Raw genomic sequence first — 24,024 nt, 5'->3', positions numbered from 1 at the left:
GCTGCGGTGGGGAGCGCGGGAAGACGATGGCGAGGGGCGCGGTAGCTCAGCTCGCCTCCTGCCCGCGGTGAGGCGTGAGACGGGCGCGGTGCCGGAGGGTTTGACAATGAGGGAAGGAGCGCCGTCTCTGTACTGAGCGCTGTCTCCGGGCGCGTCCGGGGAAGCATCGTGGAAGACGGCGAGCGGTGAAAAAGGGAAGGGAGGAGCTGCGCCGTGCTCGGGGCACGGAGAGCGCGAGTTGAGGCCGAGGGCCGGGCTCGGTGGGCACGGGTTGTCGCTGAGCTGCGGTGCTGAGCGTGGATCTGAGCTGCAGGGTGGAAGGAAGAGATGGCTGCTTACCGCTGGTGAGCTTCTGAGAAATGACAGCTGTGTGCGGGCTGCGTACTGCGAGGCTGGTTCTCGGGGGCTGTCATTTCCGCCACATTCAGGGCGAGCCTTCGGGCTGAGTTAGGGTTGGGGGTCCCAGCGGTTAGAAAAGAAGATTAAAAATCCTTCTTTTCACAAAGTTCCCGCTGCTGTAAATTAATTGATCGACTCGGTTATGTTCTTTTTGTATAGTCACTTTCATTGTTTCCCACTGTGTGTCAATCCAAAATGCTGCCTGACTTACCTTCTTTGTCCTGAACAAAACAAAAACAAAAAAAGGGGAAAAAAAAAGAAAAATAAGTATTTGAAGGATGAAAATTATTCCATTATGCAGAAAATAAATAAATAAATAAATAAATAAATAAAAGATCTGTCCTTGCAATTTGTATTTGGAAACTGAAGATATGCCTGTAGGTAATAAGGAAGGATTGATATTCATTTCAGAATTGATTTTTTTTTTTCATCATTTGTCATATGTACATCTAAGAATAGTCAGCACAGTTTGTTAAATGTGTTATTTTATTTTTTGTCAGTCGTCATTTAAGTGCCCAAGTAATTGTTTCACAAAAATGAGTGATCTCAAAAGCCAAATAGAGACCTCCAGGTCTCAGAAGTTAAGCACGTGGTTGTAGGAACATTGAATAGCAAACATCCTCAGAAGATGTTTTTAGTCAATACATTTTAAATGTGAATTTAAAATTGAGTCTGTAGGAAGTTTCAAGCTGCATGTCTTATGTTAGATAAATTGGCACTGAACATTTGAATAGTTCATTTAAAAACAGACAGATTTGGAGAAGGAGATTATCTCCAGCTGAGTACCTTCCCTATTAGAATTCAAAGATTAATATATTTCAACGAAATGTGTAGAAGAAGGCAGGCTAAGGCATACATTAGTAAAGTCAGCACGGTAGACTCTTTACTTTCTGAGGCTATTATGTGTAATGGAAAAAAAAGCAGAAGTGGAAAATGTGACTTAAATAATTCTGTTACGCTAAAATAATTCTGCAGGGCTCATGATTCTAGAGTCTTTCTGCCAAAACCTTCAAAATCAAATTTTGAGCTGTAAGGAAGATTTATATATATTATATATATAAATATATATAAATATATATATATATAAATATATATAAATATATATATATATAAATATATATAAATATATGTAAAATATAAATATATATATTTATATATATTTATCCAGGGAAAAAAATAATTTTACAAAAAAAAAACAAAAACAAAACAAAAAAAACCCTAAAAATTGCATGTAATGGCTAATTTTTAGGTTTTCTTTCCTGGAAAGGTACTCTGAACACTGACTTCCTTATTTATTATATTGAATACTCTGAACACTGAATTCCTTATTTAGTATATTGAAGACTGTCCTCTTCAATATCTTTATAGGGCAGTGATTGTCCCCCTGTACTCAGCTCTGGTGAGGCCGCACCTCGAGTGCTGTGTCCAGTTTTGGGCCCCTCACTGCAAGAAAGATATTGAGGCCCTGGAACGTGTTCAAAGGAGGGTGACAAAGCTGTGAGGGGTCTGGAGCACAGGGCTTATGAGGAGCGGCTGAAGGAGCTGGGGTTGTTCAGCCTGGAGAAGAGGAGGCTCAGGGGAGACCTCATTGCTCTCTATAACTTCCTGAAGGGAGGTTGTAGTGAGCTGGGGGTCGGCCTCTTCTCTCGTGTCATTAGTGATAGGACCAGAGGGACTGGTTTCAAGCTACAGCAGGGGAGATTCAGGCTGGACATGAGGAAGTATTACTTTTCAGAAAGGGTGGTCAGGCACTGGAATGGACTGCCCAGGGAGGTGGTGGAGTCACCGAGCCTGGGGGTGTTCAAGGAAAGGCTGGATGTTGTGTTGAGGGACATGGTTTAGTAGGAGCTGTTGGGAATAGGTGAACGGTTGGACTGGATGATCTTTTAGGTCTTGTCCAACTTTGGTGATTCTATGATTCTATGATTCTATGACTTTTCTCTTGAAAGGGAATCAAACCAGCAGTAAGGGAGCTTGGGGGGAAGAGTCAGGAGGATGGCAGGGAAATCTGAAAACCTCTTAGAGTCACTTTCTTGTATCTTATTATTTGTGAGCACACTGCATTTGTACGCTTTCCTTAAAGTATCGAGTCCAACAGGGTCCAACACCAGCAACAGTGAGGTCCAGACAGGACACTCAGGACATCTTTCATTTTCACTGTGCTGTGGGGGCTACACAACCTTCTGTGTGTGCCCATCAGCAGTTGTCTTCTATGGACAAAAGCAAGAGCTGCCGCCACCTTTTTAACTGCAACAGGATCTACAAAAGTAATTTATCTTCTCAGCAGTGTTTGCTGATCAAAACTGTTCCCTGGACCTGCTGAGTTAAATGTGTTGGGACTGAAAGCATTTTGTGGGTCTGAATTACACCTAGGGGCTATCTGTTGGATTACACTAAAAAAATCAGATAACATTTTTTTGAGGACATAGTTGTCATTCTCTCTATAAAGAAAGAAATTGGGAAATTGGCACAAGATGATCCTTCCAACTCAAAGCCGTTCTATAATTCTGGGATAAGTAACCATGGAAGCTCTGTCAGGGGAGGTTGAGTGTTAGAAAAAAGTTCTTCACCAGTGGATGGCTGGGCTCTGGAACACTGGAACAGGCTCTGCAGGGCAGCAGGCACAATCGCATGCCTGCTGGAGTTCAGAAACATTAGGGCAGCACTCTCAAACACTGGCTTTGAAATTTGAGTGGTCCTGTCGTTGACTTGGACTTGATGATTCTGGTAGGTTGCTTGGTATGTTCTATAATTCTAAGAAATGCCAGGCTTGGAAAGATTTGTCTTGGGTTATTTCAAAAGTCTGTCAAGATCAAATGTAGGAAAGTGTATATGATGGGACAAACTTTAAACTTTTCAGAACAGTCCCATGCCATATCATGTAGGTCTTGGGGACTTGCCAACACAAAAGACAGTTGTCATATGATTTTGTGGAAAAAAAAAAATAAATTCTGCTAATGCATTTTTATGTTGAACTTCCCTCTTATAACTCTTTGATCTCTTCTTGAATTATGTCAGAAGTAGCAGGGGGAGAACTGATCACTGTTCATTCTCTCTGTGCTGCTTGTGTTTGTATAACTTTCTTAAAAAACTTCCTCTGTTTGTTTGTGTCAGGGAAGAATCCCCATCTAGTTGTTCTTTGAGTGGAATTAATCCCTTACTGATCATAATTAACCTGGGAGAAGAGGAAAGGGATTTGCACAAGTGGAAGAATGAAAACCAAGAGAGTTGTAATGGCTGGGAGCAGCAGAACTGCACATAGTATGTGTGTGCATCACCTGTTACAGAGTCTACTGGTCTTCCTTACACCTTTGCTCAGCCCCATATTTTGTATGTACTGTCATCAGTAACTGCTGCAATTTCATGAATCCCACCTTTTTCTAGGTTAGGTATGGATATGCTGAGGAATACAGAACCCAACCTGGAACTATGCAGGTCACTGAGTTCCATTTTTCTGTTTCTTTCAAGTCTTTTAACAGTTTCTTCTTAAGATGATTTTCTGTACATCTCACAGCAGTGTCATTTTTTTAAAGACTTTCTGGTCAAATCAAACAGATGATATGAGCTGGCCCCTGTCTACTTAAAAGACCTTCAAAGAATTCCAGTAGGTTACTGAGTTATGAATCCCCTTTTTGTCAAAGAGGCTCTTTTTCAGTATGTGTTAAATATGTTAAATATGCCTGCATACTTAGAAACCCTCCTCGATATTTTTCTGTCTTGCTGTACTGTTTTCTTTTTAATTGGAGTCAAAAAGCTATTTTTAATTTGTTATCTGATTACACTGACTTACTGAATTGTCCTGATGGTAGCAGTGTGTGGTGTTTGCACAACAGGGCATGGACTTTGCATGTGTTAGATTGCAGGCATGATAGCGCTTATGAACAGTAAGTGAGAGAACTGGAAATGTTTTTTTTCCCATTGTGTTTTGTGTAGTGGAAGATACCAGAAAGATGGCTCCTACATCAAATTCAGTGTAGTGTAAGTAGTTTACCTGCAGTCTGTATGGACATCAGTCTCTCAGCTTTCTTTTTATGTTTCTTCAAGCAAAGTGTGCAGGTATGGAAATACTCCATGATGCTATGTGAATTCAGTTCAGAGAATGGATTCAGAGCCCAATTTATCAGAGTAAGATTTTGCTTTTCATTTGTTTTTCTTTAGAACTGTGGGTTCTAGCATTTTAGGTTTTGAGAAAGAAGATCTCAAGCGTTCTGCAGAAACCTGATCTTCCGTGTGGTCCACTCCAGAATACTGTGTGCAGATAGATTTCTCTTATGAAAATCAGTCAGAGCTGCTTCCAACTTGCTTTTAAAGATTACTGGGGGGACATGAGTAGAGTATGCAAGTATAGCATAAGGCCTAGGGGTTTGTGCTATGTGAAACTTGCTATGCATACCTGTGAATTTTTACTTCAGATATGCATTTTTCTTTAATTGATACAAAGAACCTTTTCCAGTTACGTTACTGTTGTTGGTGATAATTCCACCAAAGAAACCAGTAAGCATTTGTTGAAAGATGCTAAGACTGTGAAAGTAGAATAGAGAAAAATATATTTCTCAATAAGGATTCTAAAAGAATTCGTGTAACTTCCTTCTTTTTTTATTTCAGTTGATCTGAAGAGCTAACAATGTACAGAAAGATGAGCAATGTAAAATTTACTGTGATCTGAGTTGCAAATGATCTTTTTTCTGAAAGATGCAGTGACAAAACTAATTATTTAGTATTGAAAGATTGTCGATCATCTTCTAGTCCATCAAACACTGTTTAATAAGAGTAAGTTTCTTGTTAACATCTGTGGAACTTTAGATTAGGAAATACGGAATATGCTGTCCTCTTGCCATCATGGGATCTGTCTGTCCCAAACTCTGTCATGACACAGAGCCAAGTTCTTTGCCAAGGAAAATCACTTAAGAATTCAAGGCATGTATTCACCATTCCAGACACTGTCAAGAGCCAAACTAATGAAAGGGCTGAGAAGTGAAGTGTAATCATGACCTCAAAAGTGTTTGTCCAGCAGGAAAAAGTCATTACTTAAATTCTGTGGCTGTGGTCCCATTCCTTATTCTCAATTGAAATAATGCTGTGATTTAACTCTGAGTGATATAGCTGTACTTTGTTCTTTCTTGGACTTCTCTTTTTTTTTTTTTCCCTGTTCTTTTTTCTGTCTGGGGTTACTCAGTCCTCTGCTGACTTTGCTTGATTTTGTTCTTCCTTTACTCTAAAATAAAAAAGAAAAAAGTACTTCTTGTTTAAATCTGAATTAAAACTCAGTGGAGATATACTTTGAATATAAGCAAAGAAGTTAGACAAATTTTGTCTATTTAATTTGCATCTTAAAATCCATCCAATTACACAGACCAACTGCAGTGTATCCAAACTGTATTACTTGTTGCTGAAATCACACTGTAGTGTTTCTGAAATGCTTTTTAACTTAAGTAGGTCTTTGTTTACAGGAAGAAAAAAAAAAAAAAAGGAAAAAGATGTACCACTGAACCCCTGGATATGTGTTTAAAAACCATTTGGATGTGGTGTTTAGGGACATGATTTAGTGGAGGGTTGTTAGGGTAGTATGGTTAGCTTGCGGTTGAACTTGATCTTCTATTTTTTTCCAACCTGCGCAATTCTATGATTCTATAATTGAATATGAGGCTTGGTTGCTATAAAGATTTACTTAAATTATGCCTGTCTATTACCATTTATATATGTTTGGTAGCACTCATAGGGAAATGCCAACATATGGCATATTGTTCATGTGTTAAATAATTGTTCCTGAGGCAGTTTTTATATTGCAGTGATGGAACGTGCCTTTTTTTATTATTTAAACAAGACCACTAGGTGGCGTTGAAATACCGAGGCCCTGTGAGTGCTGATTGAGGTCACCTGATGAATATGGTCTCCAGGTTCCCAACGCTTGCGGGGCGCAGTGCTTCTTGCAGCCTCCAAGACAAGGAAGTATTGTTTTACTAAAATCTGCTATTTCAAGAGTTTGAAAGAACAGAATGGTCCTGTTGCTGCTCTCATTTTTAAATTAGGTGTTGTGACAGTGCTACATAAAGTAAATTACAAGTTGAAAGATATATTCATTGTGTTTTACATGTGTGGTGGTTTTTGTGCAAGAAACCCATGTGTTTTGATGCAATTTTTAAGCTGGGAGCCATTTGTTGTTGTTTATTTTTTAACTTACAGAAGTGCACGAAGAGTGTAACATCCCATTCTGTTTTAAATTCGTGTGTGCAAACCTGTGGAAAAATATATTCAGTGCTAACCCATCTGAATTAATGTATCTCTGCCTCTCTTTTTGCCTCTTGTATTCTTATTTTAATTTCCTTTCTTGACTTCCACTTTACCCCCAAAACTGTTATCCCAGATTTTTCATAAGGAGTGAATGGCTGCTCCAAAAGCAATGGCTCCTGTTTTATTCTATGATGATCTCTGATGCCACAACATCAGAGGCAGATGTTGATGCTATGGCAGTAGAGGTTGAACCTTCCCACTGATATCACGCCACATGTTGCTGCTGTGACAGATGGCAGTAGAGGGTCAGTCTGAGAGAATGGCATCTGACATGGAAGGGCACATGAAGCAAAGGTGTGTCATTGAATTCCTCCATGTGAAGAAAATGGCACCCATTGACATTCACTGACACTTGCTGAATGTTTGTGGAGACCAAACAGTGGACATACGCACAGTGAGGTGGTGGGGGGTGTGTTTCATGATCAAAGAATGAGTCTTGGACAGAATCACAGAGGGCTTGGAACTTGATCTTTGAGGTCCCTTCCAACCCAAGCAATTCTATGATTCCATCCATTCGCAGTGCAAATGCATCGCAGTTAAACGAGACTGCAAACTTGAATCTGCTATAAAGTAATCATCAGTAGTAGGATCATGGTTGCAGGTTTTTATGTTTGCATTTTCTAAAGCTGGTGCTACCCTTTGCTACTTCTGCTTCACAGTCTGAGGTTTTTTTGTTAAATATTGCATTGTTACAAAGGGATGTTTGGCATCTTCCAGATGTGGAAAATTGTTTTTAAACAAAACCAGACTTACATAAATGATTAGTATGCTTAAAGTATTTACTGCACAAGTTAAAAATCAGCCCATAAACTTAATTACTTTGCTCATCTTTGCAGCAGTTATGTTGGCTGCTATACTGCTGTAAGAGAGTATAATAAAAGTCCTCCTCCTTTTTAAAATCAAATTGTGTTCATATTTTCCAGAAGCAGCAAGTAATCAAATCTTAGATTTGTTGGCAAAATAAATTACCTGATGTTGTAGCAAAAACAGCATTGATTGCAGTCTGCAACTTAGAATCTTTCTTTCCTTTTTAAAAATCCTGTTTCAGAAATTGCTACTAAGCTTTTACAGCTTGCGCTGCTTTTGTTAGAAATTGTCATTAATACTAGCAGTCATCTAGAGGCTTTTTTTCTCAACCAAACTCATGCATCATATGTATTTTCAGGCAGTGATGCAGGCTTAGATGTCTTTTGGTAATCTTCTCATCCATTTTTTATGCTAGCATAACTGTTTTGAAGCTACACATTGTGGATAAACAGAAAAAAAAAGGTAGGCCTGGTCCATTTTTTTGTCTTTTTGTGGATGGCATTAACAGGTATGGTGTAGTCATCATACTGGAGGGAAGGGATTCCATTCGGAGTGACCTGGATGTGCTTGAAAGGGACCATGCAAAACTCATGGCATTCAGCAAGGCCACGTGCAGTCCTGCACTTGGGTCAGTGCAATCCAAAGCACAGACACAGACATAGGCTGAGGTAAGAATGGCTTGAGTGTAAGTCTATCAGGAAGGACTTCAGGGTGTTGGTTACAGAATCACAGAATCACAGAACTGTAGGGGTTGGAAGGGACCTCCAGAGATCATCGAGTCCAACCCCCCTGCCAAAGCAGGTTCCCTACAGCAGGTTGCACAGGTAGGCATCCAGGCAGGTCTTGAACATCTCCAGAGAAGGAGACTCCACCACCTCCCTGGGCAGCCTGTTCCAGTGCTCCGTCACCTCACTGTAAAGAAGTTCTTGCGCACATTTGTGCAGAACTTCCTATGCTGCAGTTTCCAGCCGTTTCCCCTTGTCCTGTCTCCACTCACCACTGAAAAGAGTCCGGCCTCACCATTCTGCCCCCCACACCTCGGATATTTATAGACCTGGATCAGGTCCCCTCTCAGTCTCCTTTTCTCAAGGCTGAACAGACCAAGTTCACTCAGCCTTTCCTCATAGGAGAGATGCTCCAGGCCCTTCACCATCTTTGTGGCCCTCCACTGGACTCTTTCCAAGAGATCCCTGTCTTTTTTGTACTGGGGCGCCCAGAACTGGACGCAGTACTCCAGATGAGGCCTTACCAGGGCAGAGTAGAGGGGGAGGATCACCTCCTTTGACCTGCTGGCCACGCTCTTTTTAATGCACCCCAGTAAGCCATTGGCCTTTTTGGCCACAAGGGCACACTGCTGGCTCATGGCCAACCTGTCGTCCACCAGGACACCCAGGTGATGGTTGATGAAGAACTGAGCATGGGACATTAGTGTGTACTTGCAGCCTGGAAAGCCAGATGTACTCTGGTCAGCATCAAGGGGAGTGGCCAGCAGTGTGAGGGAGGGGATTGTCCCCCTCTGTTCTGCCCTCGTGAGACCCACCCACAGTAATGTGTCCAGACCTGGGGCCCCTGGCATAGAAAAGATGAGGAGCTGTTGGAGTGGGTCCAGAGAAGGGCCACAAAAGTGATCAGAAGGCTGGAGCAGCTCTCTTCAAAGGCAGCTCTGTGAACTGGGCTTATACAGCATGGAGAACAGAAGGCTCTGGGGAGACCTCACTGTGGTCTTCCTGCACTTAAGGGGCCTTACGTGAAAAGTGAGAGGGACTCTGTCAGGGGCTGTTTTTTGTAGGGCAAGGCGTACAAGTTCTAAATTTAGACTCTCTTTGTTTGCATTAGATATAAGGAAAAAGTTATTTACTATGGTGGTGAATTATTGGAAAATGTTGCCCTGCCCCTGGAAGTGTTCAGAGCCACACTGAGTGGGGCTTTGGGCAACTTGTCGCTGCCTACAGCAAGGGGAGTTGGAACTAGGTGATATTAAAGATGTCTTCCAACCAAAGCCATTCTATGATTCATTTTTTTCACCTGTATGTTATCTTGTCTCTTTTCGAAGTATGATCCTGCTGGTAGTTACACTGTCATCACAGATGGAGTCATGTACAGGGCAGAAATAAGTGGCAGAGGATGGAGTGGGAAGGAAGAAGAATATCTTAATGCTGAATGTGGGCCTTATCCATAACCATGCTTGTTTAGATATGTCAACAGTTCCACATTGCACTGCAGACAATTAAATGTAATGTCTGAAAGACTGAACTGGTCAGTTCACGCACTGGTAATAGCGTATCCATGGCCACATAGGATAATTGCAGTATACGTGTGATCTTCTTTACAGACCTACATTTGTTTATTCTTCTGCCTAATTTAAACTGAATCATTTTCTTATTGCATAGTTTGGGTAATGGCTGGCTCCTCTATAATGCTGCTGCCATTTACCAAAAACAACCCTTTTATGTAATAACTGCAGCATGTTGCTTCACTTACTTTTTGAAGAACACTGCTTGCTGCTTCATCTGGTTCCTACTATTATTAATATGATTTATTTAATTTCTTTTCCAGTTTGTGTCTCAGAAGTTAAGGTTTTTCTCAGTGGCACAATTTACAGTCACATTTTCTAATAACATGACAAATAAAGCTACAGAGCATCTTTGAAACATAATTATTTTAGCAGTGTTCTTCTTTCTTGTTCTCCTCTTTATATTCTGTTTAATCTTTAATTTTACATTGCTATGATTTCTATGCTTCTCTCTTGAACAAATAAGACATTCTCAACTTTATCGTGTGATATTTGAAGGTTGGGCATGTGGTTATAATTTCAAGTAAACAACAAATATGAAGTACTAATCCACTTAAAGAAATAGCTGGAATAAAATTTCACCTGTGCACATATTGAAGTTGCATGTGGCTTTTCTTTATTCTGATGTGAGTCACATTGGCCCAAAGTATGACTGGCAGCAAAGTATGTGTTTTAAAATGTCAGTTTGAGTTGTGTTCAATGGTTGCATATAGAGATTGTTTTTACTTGAAATGTTATTATATCGTTTCTGAAAGCCCACATTGGTTTAGTGAAAGACTTGTGAGCCCTTCTGAGTTTTCTCTGGCTTTGTTCTACATGAATGCCTGCTTCATTGCATCAGAGGGGGCAAAGTATCAGCATTGCAAAACAAAGCCAGTTTTTTGTGTTTACTTGTCTCTAGTGGGTGTAGGCAATCACTTGATGGAATTTATGCCAATCATTTATAAAGCTATTGATTTTTATGTGTTCCACCATGCAATTAGCCAATCTACAAAGAAAATCAGGTGGTCTGATCTTTTTTTGTGTGCTTAAAAGAAGTGCTTAGCAGCAATTAGGGGCTCTTTATTAATTAAACTCATCCAGCTTTATTAATTGATCTTGTTTGACAGGCTGAAATTAAATGTTGCTGTGACTATTTAATCACTGTTTCTGGGACTGTGTTGTTGGACAGTAGCAGAGCTGTGTTTTCTCCATGTGAAAAAAAAGAATTACAGAAGACTGTATGTTCCCCTTAAAAATAATATCAGCCTTATATCCTTCACCTTAGCTTAGCCATCAACTTTTATTTTTTTCAGGTTGTTGTTTTCTTTTGATTCTGCTTCATTTCTATTTTGACTTTAATTTGGCACATTTCATATTCCTTCTGACAACCTTTGGAGGGTGAAAAGGGCAAGTTCAGAAACTGCTTTGAGGAGGTTGCATCCACGAGGCTGTGTCAGAGCTGCAGTGTGATAAAGACTGACATAGCGCAGTCCAGTGGGAAGCAGACTTAATGAAGTGCTGTTCTGTAATAGATTTTTAGATTCAGGGTACAATTCAGTAGTTCTGGATTCTCGGAAACTATTTCATTCGGAGAATGCTAACACATGTTCTTTTGTTTTCATGAGAGTAGCTTCATTTATTAGAAACTTCTAGATGAGATTCCAAGTTGCATTAGTCCAGCGGAGAAGCTGGTGACACGTTAATGTCAGATCTGAATTTGTACTGGAGAGAGAGCAGAGATGGAAGGAATGCTTTTTATTCAGGCTTTGTTTTCGGAGTTTGGTAGTTGATATTATAGAGGGTTATATTTCTGTATGCCAGTAGAAGTTAAAAGGAAGAATCTTGTCTACACTGGTATGGGAGGATTTGAAGAAATCATAATAACAAGGGGAAAAAAAATCTCAGCATAAAATGTAGATTAGGGATGTTACCTTTCATTTAGGTCCTGTATAAATAACTTTGACTAGGCCATACCTAGAAAATTCCTCTTTTAGGCCAGTGAGACCTTTTATTTGAAATCTTTCCTTCAAACAGAAGCTCTGCATGTGGTTCTTCTTGGGTTGCTAGCACTTTGCTGATCTGCTTCGCTTTTCCTTCAGGCCACAATTGCTTGTTCTTTTATGTAAGCTCTCTGCAGTATTATGCCAAAACCTTTCTAAGTACACAACCAGACTTGTTTTGCTATAACATTAGTGTAGGCGATTGACTGATACTAACAGAAAAAGGTTTTTCGTAATAAACGGTGTAAAAACAAAACAAAACAAAACATCCTTTCCAGTAATGAGCAATCTGTGTGTTCCTATATTTCTTTAGTTTTGTTTGAAAGTCAAAAGTTGTCATTATTACCATAGCAATATATTATTTTGGCTTTCAAATTATGTGAATGAAATTGGAAGGCAGATAATAAGCTTCTGCCATTCAGAGCTGTTCTTACAAACTCAGAGATCTGGTCCTTGTTACTTTTCTGAAGGTGTGGATTGGTCTCTTAAGATACTAAAATCTGTGGCATTCTACTTCGTGAGTGCAAGCTGTTTTTTAATTACTATCAATTCGTTATGTTTTTCAGCAAATAATTTATATGTAACTGAGATATTACTGTGATATGTTTTGGGACTGCGGGTTTTTGCTAACCAAGTTTCAGTCAGCTGCCCAAGCCTGGCTACTTCTTTATACAGCAAAGCCTATGTTAATTTTTTGAGTCCAAGGAGATGGGAATGTGGAAACAGTATATCCAAAGCCATAACTTTTATTTGGATTCATTGATTTAAGATATATCTTTTTAGTATTATCACAAGAATTATTGAAAAGTCAGCCAGTAATTGCACTGCACAGCTACGATCAGTTACATATGTGAATTGTTCTACTAACTAATGCTGAATTATATTTGATGTATACAAATCAGGATTGATAGTATGTAAATTGCAGTCAGCTTGCATCCTCTTCTGGCATTAGACTGAAGCAACTTGTATCTGAACTACAAAAATTAGGAGCAAATTTTCAACAAAGTAACAACTAGAAGTTTTCTTCCTATGGCTGTTTACGTGGCAGACATGTAAACAAATATGAAATAGTTACAGTGAACACAAGCAGACATGGGTGGTTTTTTTTTATCTTATTGTATGCATATTTGTAGTTCTCATCTGTCATAATTTGCAAATCACTGCAGAAAAATGTAAATACTGTCTGTAAAGTTTCAGTAACTGAAATTCTGTTTTCCTAAGAAGACTAAATAGTAACAGTCTATTTTTTTCAACATCAAAGTTTTTGCCTCTGTCTCATATTTGGCACTGTATGGAAAAGGGTGTAGACAAACCTCTGACTTACCTAAAATTAATTTTAAATAATAAAATAATAGCTGTGGATGCTCCTGATGGACAAGTAACACATGATTTTAAGTAGGACCCTGTTCTTACTGGTATAAAAATACTTTGTGGTTGTTAAAGGTCTGCTGCCTGTTTAATATTTACTATAAACTTTCTCACAAACTGGAGTCTTTACGCAAAGATCTTTTTTCCTTCTTTCAGGTCCATTGGGCCTCGGCTTTTTTTGGGAATGACATTAGGAGCAGAAATCACTAACCAGCTCAAGGCTTCTTCGTATATAGCATCAGGCCGAAACCTTTTGAGATGGGACCTGTCACCAGAGCAAATTAGAACAAGAACAGAAGAACTAATCAGGAAGACAAAACATGTATATGATGTTGTTGGGAAGCTTAATATTGAAGAAGTGACACATGAAAATACCGTGCGGGCTTTGGCAGATATAGAAGTGGAATATGCAGGTTAGTGTACGCTTTCTGTGATTTTTTTTTTTCAATAGTGCATTTTCAAGCCTGATAAGCTGTGCCTATCTCAGTTGCTGTAGAATTTGACTGAGATGAGCAACTCAAAAGTAACAATGGAAAGACTAATAAACTCCTAGTGGAGAAAAGGTAGTGGAAGAGAATGGAGGAATTTTGTGAATGCTTTTTCAATAAAAAAAAACCTACACACTTTTACATTATGTCCTATGAGGACTCGAAGCAGTGCAGTAGAGGTATTGGTCTTGTGATCATGTCTAGACTGTCCTGAACAAATTACCAAGACCTTCCAATATTATATTATTACCAAAGACCTTCCAGAAAGGAACAGCCTGTAGCACAAATGATTGTGTTATAACATTAGCCTATTGCTTTCACATTACTTTAACTTCACAGTTCGGTTACATCCAGTGAATTGACTGAAATTGATGCTGGCAGATAGACTGACTAATCTTCATCCAAACAGAGTCCGGACAGATTCAGTTTTAATTGTATAAATGTGTTTGGTATATTCTAAGTCATTCTGTCTATGTATAAACCTCTGTGCTTTAAACTGAATTTGAAGGCAAGTCTGTTTTACTGAGAAAATAGTGGCCATAAGCCTCTAAGCAGAGCCACTGAAAGTCACGTGTTGTCTGAGATGTACTTTCTTCTTTACATTGCCATTGCTGAATTGAGTCATATCTAACCTTTCCAGGCCATTTATTAAAGCTGTATGTGAAATTACCAGGACTTACTTCTGAAATAGCTCGTGGCATATGATATATTAACACAGCATGATTTTGGCTAGGATCTTGGATTTTTAGTCCCGTTTATCCCTTTCTCGGGTGCATGAAAAATATTCCCCCAGTAACTGGAGTTCATGAACTGAGGAGATGCACATTACAACTGGCCTTACATTATCCTTAGAAGATGCCAGAATTAAATTTGTTGTTTTGAACCACAGTGGTCTGAGAACAGGAGAGGAGAAAACAGAGTTTTCAATGGTTTTTAAGAGGAACCATATGACCGTTTGTGCATTCTGAAGGTTTCTGAAGTACTGAGAGTAATCTCTGTGCTTTATAAACAACTTCAGAGTAAATAAAATTTACTCTGTTTTACGGAGTTTTTACAACACCATGTTAAGATATCATTAATCTAAAACATCATTTTTGAGAGAGGAGAATGAAAGCATAATTGACTTTTGAGAGAGGAGAATGAAATTGTAATTGACTTAAGTTAATTCAGCTAGTCAAAACAATTCATTTCTATTTAGCACTTCCATTCCTTAGAAAGATGAAGTATTATTTAGTAAGTAAGGTTTTACTTAATCTCAAAAGAATATTCTAAAAATATCAGTAGCTTACAATCTCTAGAAGTTCAGAATATACATCTTTTTGTTACTGGATTGTTTTTCTAAAACATGTAGATGAAGATAGTGATTTGACACTCTTCTCTTGTACCAATTTAAAAATAACTTCAGGACAGATGGGCATGTTTGAAAGGTTTGGAGTACTTCGCTTTAAAAACTAGTATGGAAGCCTCTGCCTGCTATGAAACATTGTTAGTCTTTACTTGCAAATATTATATCCTCCAAAAATCATGTATCCTATTTATACAACCGTCAGTTGACTTCACGGAAGTACAAAGGTGGTAATTAGTCTTAGGTAATGGATTATTTTTGTAAACTGTTTATTTGTTATAATGTTATGCAATTCTATCCCATGACTCATTCAATTTTGTGTTAACTCATGTCCTTCAAGCCTAATTTAAGCATCTGGTTGCTTTGGATACTTGTTTCTTTTATCTTCTATAAATATCAGAAGAGGGAGGGAAGGTTTCTTTGTCCATGATATTTCTAGCCTTCTAAGTGTTCGCTGCCTTTTATTTAAACAGTGGAAAGAAGCATGTTGGATTTTCCCCAGCATGTCTCACCTGACAAGGAGGTACGCTTAGCAAGTACAGAAGCTGACAAAAAGCTTTCCAATTTTGATGTGGAGATGAGCATGAGAGAAGATGTGTTTCAGAAGATTGTTTATTTGCAGGTAAATTACAATAAAGAAGTGTATATGCACAGTGCTTTTCAAGATCCCTGTCACTCCTTAAATGAACCTTGTATTCTTCATCTGCACTGTTTACTTTGTGGGTCATATTTTATTGAAACAGGAAGAACATTTCTGTTTATTCAAATCTATCTAGTAACATTTAATGTTAATATCCAGACGTAATTTAGAGGTAATGCAGGGAAGCCATCAAATGTAAACCAAAAGAGACATACACATTTGTCCATGGTCCAAGTGAATCTTTCCTTTCAGCCCTGCCAATTTAAAAATTGTCAGTGATGCTAATAATATGTAGGTTGCTCCAAAACTAGTACCTGCTATTTATTTCTTATTACAACCTGTTACAACAGGTATGAAGCACACAGTAGCAGTATTTGACAGAGCAAATTTTCAGCTACAAAACACTCTTCTTCAACATACTCACCACCATGAGCTATGCATTTTCACTTGTGATGAGCAAGAGCCTTCATACTGCACTCGTAAAAATCTGTACCAGTGGAGGTAACTCACTGTCACCACTGCTAAAGTGCACCACCCACTGCCACACTGTGCTCACATCCACTGTTTGGTCTCCATAAGTGTTCACTAGGTGTCAGTGAATGTCAGTGGGTGCCAGTTTTTCTGCATGGAGAAGTTCAGAGACACAGCTTTGCTTCATCTGCACTTCCTTGATGAAATGCGTCTCTGCTGCCATCTGTCACATGACAACAAAATGTAACATGATATTGGTGGGAAGATTCAACTTCTACTACCACAGCACCAACACCTACCTCTGACATGATGGCTAACAGAATAAAACAGGAGGCATTACTTTTGGTGCAGGTCTCGTACATTGGAGCCCTGTTTCTTGATGCAATTGTCTGTACTTTTTGCAGTGTTGAAATGGATGTATGAGTATCAGCAGCATCATAGTAAAGTACATTTCAGTAGCACTGTTTTCTGTATTTTCAAGGCATATGTTCTAGTGTTTACTTCTAACTGGATGTTGTTATATACATGTTTGTGTGGGTGTTTAAGAGGATCATTTTGAGTATTTTCTGGTATGTTTTGACAGACAGTGCCTTATGTTGAGGTGTCAGTTACTGGAATCAGTTGCTATTAATTAAATGCTTGATATATTTTATTTTGCTGCAATTTTCTCACTCCTGTGTATGGTATACACAGATGGATCTAGGGCTAACCTACCATACTTGTGTATTCATCTGTTTTTAGTTTACAGGTATTTCTGTTAGTAGCTAGTGAAACTGATTGCTATTATTAACTCTTCATTACTTTCAGTTCAACTTCTTCATAACATCGTTTTCATGTAATGCTTGCTTTGTTTTCCTTTCAGCAATATTTGACTTATATAATAGTTACAATTTCTGTTTAGATCTCCCATTAGTGTTTTTTAGATTGCACTTGGCATAACTGCAGCATGCAAGAATCTTTAGCGTTCAGTTAGCGCTGTAGGGTAGTGACCTGCACTAAGATCTCAGCGTGTGTCAACTTCATAGCAACCATGAAAGTAGTAGTAATACCTTTTTTCTTCAGAGCAGTTGTGAAATTGTCAACAGTGGCAGACTGATAGTTTGATTATTTCCAAATAACAGTACAAAGTTCTTCTTAATTTCTACTAAACTTCTAATGCTTTATCCTGTTGGAATCTCTTAGTTAAGAAGTCAAGATCCAGGTCAAAAAGAGATTTTGACACACAGGAATGTTTTCCTGCAATCTTTTCATCAGTTTAAAGAAGCTAGCAAAATACCTTGGCTAAATCAGGCTTTTCATCACCCTTGTGTTCTGTTATAGTTCCGATATAATAATTCATATTGGAATTTTTATGATCCTATTCAGGGGACAGTTTAAATGCAGTGAAGAAAGTGAGGCCCCATGCTCTTGCATGTTATTTATAATATAGTTGCTCCACTAAAAGATGAATAAATATGCCACATTCAATTGACTTTTGACTAATGACTAAACTTTCATTGGTTCAGCTTTATTTAGGAACTGTTGATGGTGGAACATCTGTGAAGTTTTTGTATTTAACTTAAAAAATGAAAATAATGTAGCCTTTTTCTTTTCTGCATACATAAGGGGAAACATTCTTCATAGGTTTATGTTGTCAAATATGCCCTGGAACTTACTCTTCAGAAAACTTTTATTTTGGCATTTGAAACCTGCAATAAAAGTGAATTTGGTGGGGTAGCTATCATGTAAAATTTTCTTATTCCCAACATCTGCACATGTTGGCTAGCACAGGCATGCTTAAGAATGTTGCCAGTCTTCTCCACCCACACATATTCAGGAATCTCAGCTTGTTGTAAACAGCTGCTGCAGTTTTTGTTCACAATATTCTAAGTTATTCTATTTCTTATTCTGCTTATTTCTCATAGAATAAAGTAGCATGGTTGTTCAAAACTTTGAGATGGTGTATAAAATTAACAACAATCACCACTTAAAAACTTCTGGGAAATTCAAAAATTTCATGTGTGTAGTATACTCAAAATTAGCACTTCTGTTACGAAGGCTGTTCGGTGAACTGCGCAGAGCATCCTGACCAGACAGAACTACAGAGATGACTGCAGAGAACACTTGGCTCCTTGTTGCTCACGACGGCTTGTCCTTCAAGACCTGACAGGTCTTTCTGAATGTGTACTGTCTTTGACTTAAGCACATCTATGATACAGATAAACTACTCAAAGGCTACAGTAAATACTGGAAGCTATTTAACATTGGTATCTTGAAAGTGTATGGAGAGGTATGTAGTCACCAAGAGAAGAATGTAGAACACTCCTTTAGTTTTCACTTCCTTTTTCCCCCAGTTATCTTCCTCGCGTTTAGCTTTATGTAGTAGGCACCAATATCCTCTGGCTTTAGGGACATAAAACTAGTATTTGCGAGTTCTCTCTTTCTTCCTTAAATCTCTGCTGTGTTTGGGCCCAAGAGATTTTCAGTAGTGTGGCAGTTCCGTTTTTTATATATGCGTGATATTGAGGCTGGGAAATCCTTCACAAGGCCTTATTAACCAAGACGTTTCATAATCCTCTGTCCTTAACTGCTATAGGAGTTCATTTTTACGGAGAGTAGCCTGCTCCACTTTTTTTTCATCATTGTTTCTGAGCCTTCAGCACAGTAAGCACAATATAAACATTAATGAACTGACAGCCATATCCTGGGCTGCATCAAAAGGAGCATGGTCAGCAGGGCAAGGAAGGTGATCCTGCCTCTCTGCACTGGTGAGACCTCACATAGAGTATTGTGTCTAGATGTGGAGTCCTCAGTACATGAGAGACAAGGACATGCTAGAGCACATCCACAGAAGGGCCACAGAAATGATCCAAGAGGTGGAACCTCTCCTACAAGGATAGTCTGAAAAAGCTGAGGCTGTTCAGCCTGGAAAAAAGAAGGCTTCAGGGAGATGTGATGGCAGTCTTTGAGTATCTAAATGGAAACTACAGAAAGGGAGGATATAGGCTTCTTGTAATAGGACAAGGTGAAATGGTTTCAATCTAAATAAGTATAGATTTCTGTTGGATTTGCAGTGAGATTGGTAACACACTGGAACAGGTTGCCACAGCTGTAGGGGAAACCATGTCCCTGGAGACATTATATAATGTACAATTGCGTTAATATTTAGTGGTTCTGTTATAATGCTTCTGTGACTTGTGATTCTTTGCAGTGTAAAGGGAAAGCTTAACCATTCTAATCTCTTACATGATTCTACAACCAATCTACACTACTTTTTAGGTCTGTACCATGTGTAGCAGAAGGAGATACTGCTTATGTGCTGTCATGTAAATTATTTTAAAATAGCAGTTGGCAAAATATCTGTTTCAGGGTTGCCAGTATTATTCATTTTCTCCTGGAATGCAGTTGAGTTCTTACCTCTTATTTTTTATCATTAAAGAGTTAATTTGCACTGGTGATTGTTAGTTGACACTTGTACAGAGTTGTATAACTCTTTCATAAAATTTGCATGTTTCAATGTTCTTATTTTTTTAGATATGCTAGCTATGAATTAATTGCATGTAGGTAAGCTGGTTAGGTTGTTGTTAAGACAAGTCATAACTAATCCCAACACCTTCCTATTTTAGAGGTGAACTTAAATAGAATATGTCCTTTTTAGCAAGTGCTGTAGCTTGCATCTTGTTATAATGTTCTTTTTTAGCTACTGGAAGATAAAATTATAATGTAAAATGCTATTTTATAGCAGTATTTACAACTTAGGATAAAATCACAATTTTCTGAATTAAATAGTTTAGCTTTGGTCAGTTGGAAGGAAGACCCTCATGACGTTGGTCCATGTTCTGTTACAGCTAGTGTCTTGTCTCTTAATATTGGGTGCTTTAGAAAATGATCATTCAGGAATCTCTGTAGCTGTATAACCAGACACAGAAGTTCCTTTTTATTTGTTGCTGTGGATTGCTTTGACCAAAAGCAGAAAGATCTATAAGCTTCCCTTTTATACTATTTGAAGACCTTCAGTGAATGCTAGAAGCACTTATTTTTAAGATTTTTTTTAATTAGTAACATTATTTTTAATCCCTTCAATTTTTAAACTATGATATTACCTTATAGCACTGATTTCTGCTAGTTAATAATATACAGAAAAGCTATATCTACGTAAGGAGCTTTAGTATACTGCAATCATAACTAAAAGGGTTAGCTTTTATGACAGCATATAGATGTGCTACTTAGGAAAAGTGTATGCAGAATATGCCTCTGTTCCTGCTTCTGATTGAGGTATTCAGTAAAAGAAGATTTCATGCTACATCAATATGAGAATAATGTTATAAAAAATAACTTTTTGGAAAATCCTTCATACTATAATTCATGATATTGAATTGTTTCTATGATGCCTATAAGAAAGATGGGAGGGAATCTTTTTCAGGGAGTGTAGCAGTGCAACAAGGACTGATAGCTTTAAGCTGAAAGAGGGTAGAATTGGATTAGATATTAGGAAGAAACTTTTTTACTCAGAGGAATGTGTGGCACTGGCACAGCTGCCCAGAGAAGCTGTGGTGCCCCATTCCTGGAGGTGCTCAAGGCCAGGTTGGATGGGGCCTTGGGCAGCCTGAGCTGGTGGGAGGGCAACCCTGCCAGGAAAGGGTTGAGACTGGATGATCTTTAAGGTCACTCCCAACCTGAGCGATTCTGTGATTCTGTTCAGACCCTTGTAAATTCTTAGTGTGTGTGTCTCACTGTATTGTAAATTAAATTATGCTGTACTGTCATTTCAGCAAACCTGCAATCTTGAAAATGTAAAGCCTGAAACAAAGCGGTACCTAGACAAATCAGTTCAAGTGGGAAAAAGAAATGGACTCCATCTTCCTAAAGAAGTACAACATGTAAATATGGTTCTTAGTTTATAAATCAAAGAGAAACTTGTTGAAGAGATTGTATTATTCTTGTGTATTAAGTGTTTGTGCCTATGGTCTTGCTTAATTACTGCTCTAATCTTAACTGTTCTTAGTTCTATGTCCATCTTTTAAACTCTAATTATCATTAGTTTTTAAAATCAATTTGTTGGATTCCTCACTCAGTAGATAGAGGTAGTATACTTCACTTTTTTTGTTTTGGTCCAAATTAGATTCATAACCAATGGCTTTTCAAAAATATTAATTGTGAGCCCAAGCTTCAGAAGCACGTATGTAGTAACTATTATGAAGTCATAGATATTTTAATTTCAAATATTAACCATCATTGTAAAATGACTCCAAGATTTTAGCTCTAGGTGACTTCAAAGGAGCTTTGAGAATCTTGAACCCATTAGAGAAGAAATTAAGCCTGTAAAAGCACTTTTCAATTCTGAAAGTCACAGAAGTAAACTTGTTAGTGTTTGAGAGACTGACATAACTTTCTTTAAATTCTGAACTGAAGTTGTGTAACCATCAAGATTTACGCTTCTCAAATAGATTTCTGTCTTTTCTGAAAAAATCATTCTTTGTGCACATACTTAAGTTAGTGACAATGTTGTTTCATGTGTATTTGCATTACCAAACGGCCACCAATCCTAACGGGGTTTTTAAATACTTTATAAGTAGATAACAGTTGAGCTATATTTAAGTAAAATTTCCACTAGTTTTATCCTATGCCAAATTTCGTGTTTGGTATTTTCATTACTTGTGATTACAGTGTTTGTGTGAACTTGCCAGTAAGGGGCAGTCATGCTATAAAATACATTAGAACATATTTCAGATAGGTGTACATGAGGATTTTAAAGTGAATTTGGAATGCTTTTATCTTGTGTGGGTATTCTCTTTTCTGCCTGTACTCTGGTTCAAAAAATGTTTTTTAATTTTCTGAAATTGTTAGAGCACTAGGCTGAGCCTTGGGCTCATTGGCAACTAGATTACTCGAGACAAAAGAAGGGTAAAAATGAGCTCAGGGACAGGGGAGACGTGATACTTCCTGAATATGTTACTCATCCAATAGCAGTATTCAGTGTAGGCTAGCAGAGAACCTAACTGGAAAAAAATTAAATACTGTTAATGTGGAAGATAGTAATTGTCAGTTGATTTTTTTTTCTCCACTAATTTTAGTTTATACCCAATATAGGAAATAATGAAAATGAAGAAACAATTAAGTGAGCTGTGTATAGACTTCAACAAAAACCTGAATGAAGAAAATACGTTTCTTGTATTTTCCAAAGAAGAACTTGGTAAGTACTATACTTGCCTTTTTCCTTTTCTTCACCTTCCAGTATTGCAGGTAGTCTTTTATTGGCCCACTGAATGATGGTTAGATAAAATGAAATTCCAGCTGTATTCCATTCTTAATTCTTCCCCAATTAGAGTGTAGAATTACAACTTGCAGATGTTTAAAATGTCTTTGTAGACCTGTGCTTACTGAAGCGTACACCTTGCATAAAGTTAGCATATCTGCCCTACCTTTTTATTTCTGTAACATTACTCATCTTTGCTTCTTTTCTCAGTTCTCCAATATCAGGCAATCCAGCATGTGTTACGTTCTTTACAACTATCTGAATTTTCTGTCATGCGAGATATTTAAGCCACTGAAATCATTTAAATTCATCTAGAAGTCGTCCAATCATACAAGGCTTGGGTTGGAAGGGACTTTAAGGCTCATCCCATTCCAACTGCTGTGAGTAGGGTTGCCACTCACCACATCAGGCTGCCCAGAGTCCTATCCATCTTGGCACTGAATGCCTTCAGGGATGGGGCATCCACACTTTCTATGAACAACCTGTTCCAGTGTGTCATCACCCTCTGAGTAAAGAACTTCCTACTTGTACCTAACCTAAATGTATTTCACGTAACAGAAGACTTAGAGATGCATTTCTGGAGAGCATAGCATAAAAAATAAATTAAGATGCTTTCTTACATCATGATTTGTTTTCATCTGGTATCTTTACATTTTTTTCTCTTTTGCTCACTAATAAAGCGTTTCAAAATTTATTTTATTTGGCTTATTAGGAAATAATAGCATTAATGGTATTAAGCAGACAGAAGAACTGTATTTCTGTTTAAACTCCTGATGTCAAATTAGGGAGCAGCAAAACAAATGCAATAATGTAACAAACAAACAAAAACAAAAACAAAAACAAAAAAAAAAAGAGGTGAGTAGATAATTCTGGGAAATATTCTTTATTGAATTGTGTTCTGTAGAAGGCCTGCCTGATGACTTTATAAAGAGTTTAGAGAAGACTGAGGAGGACAAATATAAAATAACGTTAAAATATCCTCACTATTTTCCTGTTATGAAGAAGTGCTGCATTTCAGAAACAAGGAGAAAAATGGAATCTGCCTTTAACACAAGATGCAAAGAGGTACATTGTATATTGCCTTTTTTTACAAGGTAACAACAGGGTTGAAATATGGACATTCAGATGTTAGATTTGAACTCTGTATATTGTTTAGTACTGTGAAATTAAAGCCTGTTAATATGATCTTCAGCAATTCCTTGCTTCACATGTATGTACATGTATACATTTTAAGATGTCAGTGGGTGCTGTTGATATATGTGGCATTTTGAGAAAACGATTTTCTCTACAGCGTTCTGTAGTCTCTTGCACTTACTTCACAGATGGCACAGTCAGAATATGGCTTCTCTAGACCTTCATGTTCTTCAGGATGGCAGGATGGCAGTGATTATTTCAGTGTTCTAGTTATGAAATGTAATTACATGTGAAATTAATACACTGCATCTTGAGGAGGTATTTAATGATGTGTTAAAAAACCACTAATTTATTTTTAAAGATTCATTTAATTAAATATATATCTGGAAATTTAATTTGTTGAAAGAAGAGATAATTTCACAAACAATTTATTTTATACTGATGAGAGCAGCACACCTAAGTAGGTACAAAAATAATTAAAAGGCTAGAAAAGAGAGAAGTGTCTTTCAGCCGGCAATTGTACCAACCACTCGTTAGAGAATAATGTTAGACTTGTGCTTTTGTACTTGAA

At 37.9% G+C, this 24,024-nt stretch overlaps 1 protein-coding gene across 2 annotated transcripts in view; it reads left to right on the top strand.

Moving 5' to 3' along the window:
- The window catches only part of NLN (neurolysin), a 37,829-nt gene that overhangs the window by 476 nt on the left and 13,329 nt on the right, over positions 1-24,024 (top strand). The window contains exons 1-6 of one of the 2 annotated variants that reach the window (XM_042875203.1): positions 313-344; positions 13,297-13,553; positions 15,447-15,595; positions 20,836-20,943; positions 22,154-22,256; positions 23,224-23,384. In XM_042875203.1, coding sequence (XP_042731137.1) covers positions 328-344; positions 13,297-13,553; positions 15,447-15,595; positions 20,836-20,943; positions 22,154-22,256; positions 23,224-23,384 — 795 coding nt within the window. In that variant the 5' untranslated portion in view covers positions 313-327. Of the gene's footprint in view, positions 1-312; positions 345-13,296; positions 13,554-15,446; positions 15,596-20,835; positions 20,944-22,153; positions 22,257-23,223; positions 23,385-24,024 lie in introns of those variants that run through there. The other variant, XM_042875202.1, reaches the window with a different exon arrangement.

This window comes from Lagopus leucura, unplaced genomic scaffold, assembly GCF_019238085.1.
Source record: "Lagopus leucura isolate 7727_CA_CO unplaced genomic scaffold, USGS_WTPT01 Super-Scaffold_100014, whole genome shotgun sequence".
Classification (NCBI taxonomy): domain Eukaryota; kingdom Metazoa; phylum Chordata; class Aves; order Galliformes; family Phasianidae; genus Lagopus; species Lagopus leucura.
This window is presented reverse-complemented; position numbering and strand designations above follow the sequence as displayed.